The sequence below is a fragment of the Mandrillus leucophaeus genome, unplaced genomic scaffold, assembly GCF_000951045.1.
Source record: "Mandrillus leucophaeus isolate KB7577 unplaced genomic scaffold, Mleu.le_1.0 Scaffold212, whole genome shotgun sequence".
Taxonomy (NCBI): Eukaryota; Metazoa; Chordata; class Mammalia; order Primates; family Cercopithecidae; genus Mandrillus; species Mandrillus leucophaeus.
The window spans coordinates 938712-944363 of NW_012102166.1; the positions used below are offsets into that span (position 1 = coordinate 938712).

A 5652-nucleotide genomic window follows, 5' to 3' on the forward strand; every position below is an offset into this window, starting at 1 on the left:
TGAACCTGGGAAACGGAGGTTGCAGTGAGCTGAGATTGCGCCACTGCACTCCAGCCTGGGTGACAGAGCAAGACTCTGTCTCAAAAAAAAAAAGAAAGAAAGAAAGAAAAGAATATCCTTATCTAAAATAAAGTATTTAAAGAGCTGTAATCCCAACACTTTGGGAAGCTGAGGCGGGTGGTTCACCTGAGGTCAGGAGTTTGAGACCAGTCTGGCTAACATAGTGAAACCCCCGTCTCTACTAAAAATACAGAAATTAGCCAGACATGGGGGCAGGCGCCTGTAATCCCAACTAAACGGGAGGCTGAGGCAGAATCGCTTGAAACCGGGAGGCGGAGTTTGTAGTGAGCCGATACTGTGCCACTGCACTCCAGCCTGGGCGACAGAGTGAGACTCTGTCTCAAAAAAAAAAAAAAAAAAAAAAGACTGTTATAGAGGCTGGAATAAACATCTTGGAACTGAACTACAACCACAGAAAACAGTAACAGTACCAATTACAACACTTACTGAGCACTGAGCAGGTGAGTTTGTTTTAATGGGTGAGGCAACTGAGATGCTGTGGTCAAGTAAGTTGACCAAAGTCACCTGGCTTGAGAATGGTAGAACTAGAACTTGCTCACAAGCAGGTTGGCTCGAGGCCCAATTCTCAAGCTCAGTCTAAAGAACAGCAGAATGAGCAGACTCATAACATGGCAAACCTGCTGATGCTGTGACAAGCTAACTACACCCGCCCAGGTTGTTAGGAAAGGGGTCCCTTTTTGGAGGAGGGGAGGGGCAGCTTGCAGGCAATGAGTACCAAGGTCCCAGCCAGTTCAGGCTCTAGACTAGGTGCTAAAGTATCATTCTCAAAATGTGCCATGCCCTCTCACTTCAGTATATTTGCATATGCTATGCCTTTCAAACGAAGTATCCCCTTCTTCCTTTGCTAGGCAAATTCTTCCAGCCTCTCAAGCCTTGTTTCGGTGAAGCCTTTCTCAAACTCCATGCTGCTGGTAAGTGCTTCTCTGTGGTCCTTGAAATTGGAGTGGGCTTAGGATGGAGCAAGGAGCAGACAGGAGAGAAGGAGAGCAAAAGACAAAATTCCCACATACATGGGAAACAGAATAATAAAGTGGCTGCTTAAAGAGCACTGGGAGACAAGGGCAGAAGGTATAAGAGTGTAAAGGCTGCTCCAGTATTCAGATGTGATTCTGAAGGCAATGGGGAGCCACTGAAGTTTCTAAAGCAAGGCAGTACCATGGTGAGGTGGTATTCTGGAAATCAGGGAGAGACAAAAGAGCTGTGTGGCCTTTCCTCCAAAGCTCTCCTAGGTCATGAATTTCTCCAAAGAAACCAATACCATCAACTCTCCCACAGCAAAGCACACAAAGCCGAAGCAAGCAAAAATAATCTCCACTCGGCCAGGCACGATGGCTCATGCCTGTAATCCCAGCACTTTGGGAGGCTGAGGCAGGCGAATCACAAGGTCAAGAGATGGAGACCACCCTGGCTAACACGGTGAAACCCCGTCTCTACTAAAAAATACAAAAAATTAGCTGGACGTGGTGGTGGGCACCCGTAGTCCCAGCTACTCAGGAGGCTGAGGCAGGAGAATGGCGTGAACCTGGGAGGTGGAGTTTGCAGTGAGCCAAGATTGCGCCACTGCACTCCAGCCTGGGCAACAGAGACTCCGTCTCAAAATAATCATCATCTTCATCATCATCATCATCTCCACTCACCAAGGATCTTTCCTGTACTGCCTTATCACCATCCACAGCCAGTGATCCCTTACCAAAGACATCCTGTGTACAATGGTAGTGCAGGCAGGTGGCTGGCGGCCTCACAGCCTAGCTGCACAACAAGGCCAGACAGTATGCTCCAAGTGCCAAAGGATCTGTACAGAACAGGTAACAGGAGCCTCAGGTGTAGGGCTGGAAACACCATTAAGGAGACACTATCTTAATCAAGCCACAGAAGACATGGTGCTGACCAGGTGACAGTGCCAAGGTGGGGAATCTTCAAGAACTGATAGCAAGGTCCATACACAGGACAAAGCAGGCATCCCACTAGCCAGCACAGGGCTCGTGCGGGGGGAAGATAAATTAGGTAAGGGAGTTAGGGACAAAGCAGGTATCCCACTAGCTAGCACAGGGCTGGTGCAGGTGGGGAAGGGAAATTAGGTAAGAGAGGTAGGCTGATGTATGGGCTTCAACCAATTCAGACAAATACAGATTTGGTCCCTCAGGTAGTGGAGAGCCGCGGGCTCCCAGCTGAGGGCAAGACAAGCTGGCAGCCTGCTGTTGCTTTAAGGTGCACACACACAGCTCTTACAGTCTATAGTCTTAAAAGGGCGGATAATCACATCTGCATATTCCTGCGGGCAGAGTTCCTGGGCTCAAAGCCATTCTAAATAAGTTGACTAATACTTTTCACATAATAATACGAAGATGGGCATAGGGCTTTTCCACAAACTTCCTGTACACCCAAAAGTGCCTAAGAACCTTTCCAAGTTTTCACGAAAACCGTATTTAACTGTTTCCTTCAATGTCAAGAAATATTTTATTATTAAAAGGTTACAGACTGAATATAAAATATGAGGTTTGAGTGTGTGTGGACTACAACTTCCACAGTCCCCCAAAGCACCTGGGCATTGGCAGCCACCCGGGACTGTGCTAAGACGACGAACAGAGATGAATCAAAAAGGCCCTTCCCTTACAGCTTACCACCCCACGAATTTCACAAAGCAGGCACCAAAACTATGTGGCAAATTAGTAAAACAGGACCTATTCATATGAAATTTCACTTTAGGGCCATCTGTTATCACCCTGTGCTCAGCACACTTTTCTGCCCTAGATTTTCTAGAATCATACTCTAAGGGTATAAATATCTAATCTATAACCTCTGATGTGAAATAAGCACTTAATTTTAATTCTGTTTCCCCTCTACACGGCAGTCAATTAAATATTGCTCCCTGTGAACGAACTGAAGAGTCCTTTCTCCCTGGACCACACCTACCACGAGAAAAGGCGTGTTGTCCTATAAAATGATAAGGCTTCAGACTTTGGTCCATGGTCCAACTCCAAGAACTTCTTTATAAAACCTCCTCAAGTAACTGAGGTCACAGGAATGTGAAAGCAAGACAGCTGCGTGGACACGAATGGCAGTGTAAGCTGGGAAGCCAAAGAAGAAACATGGACACTTGGAAACTCTCAGCATTATAATAAACCATGCACAGCCATGGCAATTGTTCTACCATGTCAGCTCTCATAAAAATGAATGACGGAAACAACTTGTCATTCTAGTTGCTACCATAAAGACATTTTATTATTTCACAAGCCCTTCATCTTATAGTAAAATATAGCAATATACTCTCAAAAGCTTAGATGTAGATTAACAACACAGAATTAACTGTGTAAGTATACACAAAAGTATATACTTACTCAAGTCTAAGGACAGACATTTTTAAAGCACGGAATCAAATGCATGGCTAATTCTTGTATTGTTTGGCTAGTCCTAACTTACTAGTCCTTACAGACAGAGCAGCCATCGTGAGATTATCGAGAGAGGGTAGCCACTGTGAGATTATCACGATCAGGTTTTTAAACCTTGGCTAAGCCTCACTCACAGAATTGTATGACCTAGCTATGGGAATCAAAGACTGCCAAATATAACTCAGTATTTTCTCTCCCCTTCCTCAATAATTAAGTCCTGAGTTTTAGCTGAATATATGGCCATGGAAAAAGAATCCCAGCCTCTCCTACAGCTGAATGCGGCCATGTGACTGAATTTTGGCCTATGGGATGTAAGCTGTGCCTGTAAGAGAGTGAGCATGGCTTTCTCCTTCCGTTTTCCCTTTCTTGCTTGTTGGAATGTGGAAAGTGACAGGAGAAGGAGTCAATAGAATTACCAAGTGGAAGATGTCTGTGGAGGATGACAGCACAAGATGGATGAAGCCATGTCCCTGATGATGATAAAACTGCCACATCAACCCTGGGCCGCCAACCTGAACATTTTCATAAGAAAGCAGCTTCTTTGTTTAAACCACTGGTGCACTAGGTTTTCTGTCCCTTGAAAAAGATTTGTCTATCCCTAATACACCATACCAGACTTCTTCCAGATTCTCTGGACTTTGGACTTTTCTGGATACAATTTCCTCTGCCTGAAACGCTGTTACTACCTCCTGTAACACTGTCTGCTTTCAACATTCATCTGTGGCTGAAATGTTAGGTTTTCAGGTAACTCTTGCTTGAGCCCTAGGTGAGGTTAAATACACTTGCTACTTATTCCTTATACCTTCCCTTGGTTAACATTCACCATATCTTACAATTACTGGGTTAATACCGGTCTCTTCCACCACACTACGTACTCTTTAACAGCAAGTATCTGCTTTGTCCACTGTCATCCAAGTCAGTGGCACTCAATACACGCCCAATAAACATTTGCTCAGTGAACAATAATGCCACAACCCCTCAGTGATTTCTGAACCACACCTTGACCTTATGAACTCTACATAAAGTTCTATTTCTGTCAGATCTCATCTCAGAATGTAAACGGTGTTTCTCTCCATTTGCCTTTGCACAAATCTGCAAAGTGCCAACTCCTTGAACAGTTCTGCATGGTTCTTTCCATTACCACTTCATATTCTCATAATACAGATAGATACTAGAGGGAAGGTGCTACATGTATTCTTGGAAAAAAAAAAAAAAGGAGATCTTTCACTAACTAATATGACTTTTTTTTTTTTTTTTTTTTTTTTTTTTGAGACAGTCTCGCTCTGTGGACCAGGCTGGAGAGCAGTGGTGCGATCTTGGCTCACAGCAACCTCCACCTCCTGGGTTCAAGCAATTCTCCCACCTCAGCCTCCCAAGTAGCTGGGATTACAGGCACCCACCACCAGGCCCAGCTAATTTTTGTATTTTTAGTAGAGATGGGGTTTCACCGTGTTGGCCAGGCTGCTCTCGAATTCCTGACCTCAGATGATTCTCCAGCCTTGGCCTCCCAAAGTGCTGGGATTACAGGCATGAGCCACCACACCCGGCCATGACTATTACTTTTAAGGGCTGGGATGCATTAAAGGCACTTTTTTCATAAGAAACACACAAACTACATTATCTGAATTCTGGCCATGTACAGGAAGACATTCTTAAAATACTTTAAAAGCCTCTGATTTTCAAGTAAACAGAATCGTTTAAAGGCATTACAAGTACCTGCTGGTTTACTGCTTTATGTACTCACTCTTCGTGGCCACTGAAGATTCTACATAGTTGGATGACTCATTTTCACAAATTAAGTACCTTTTTTGTCAAACCGTGGAGTTAAAAGAAATAGGATCCCAGGAAGGAGGTAGTGAGACATTAAAAACAAAAAATAGGGTGGGGGTGGGGGGAGAGAGAGCATCAGGAAGAATAGCTAATGGATGCTGGACTTAACACTTGGGTGATGGGATGATCTGTGGAGTAAACCAGCATGGCACAAGTTTACCTGTGTAACAAATCTGCAAATCCAAATCCTGCACATGTACGCCTGAATTTAAAATAAAAATTGAAAGAAAGGGAAAAAAAAAAAAAAAAAAAAAGCACAAGAGATCCAGGTGATAGTCTCAGTTTTACTAATGATTCACTGGGTAACCCTGGATCAGTCTTGTCAACTCAAAGTGAAGTACCCAGTAGATAA

General features: G+C 44.2%; 2 protein-coding genes across 3 annotated transcripts in view; one reads left to right on the plus strand and one right to left on the minus strand.

Annotated features, from left to right (window-relative positions):
• ZZEF1 (zinc finger, ZZ-type with EF-hand domain 1) overlaps positions 1-5652 on the minus strand; it is a 188471-nt gene that overhangs the window by 139728 nt on the left and 43091 nt on the right. The gene's annotated exons all lie outside the window — the stretch shown is intronic.
• Positions 1-5652, plus strand: part of LOC105539951 (neuferricin) — a 43578-nt gene that overhangs the window by 1293 nt on the left and 36633 nt on the right. The window contains exon 2 of one of the 2 annotated variants that reach the window (XM_011980411.1): positions 4905-4997. The exons of the other annotated variant lie outside the window; for it this stretch is intronic. Within the exon in view, the coding sequence (XP_011835801.1) occupies positions 4907-4997 (91 nt within the window). The 5' untranslated portion in view covers positions 4905-4906. The remainder of the gene's footprint in view (positions 1-4904; positions 4998-5652) is intronic. 2 annotated transcript variants of the gene reach the window in all.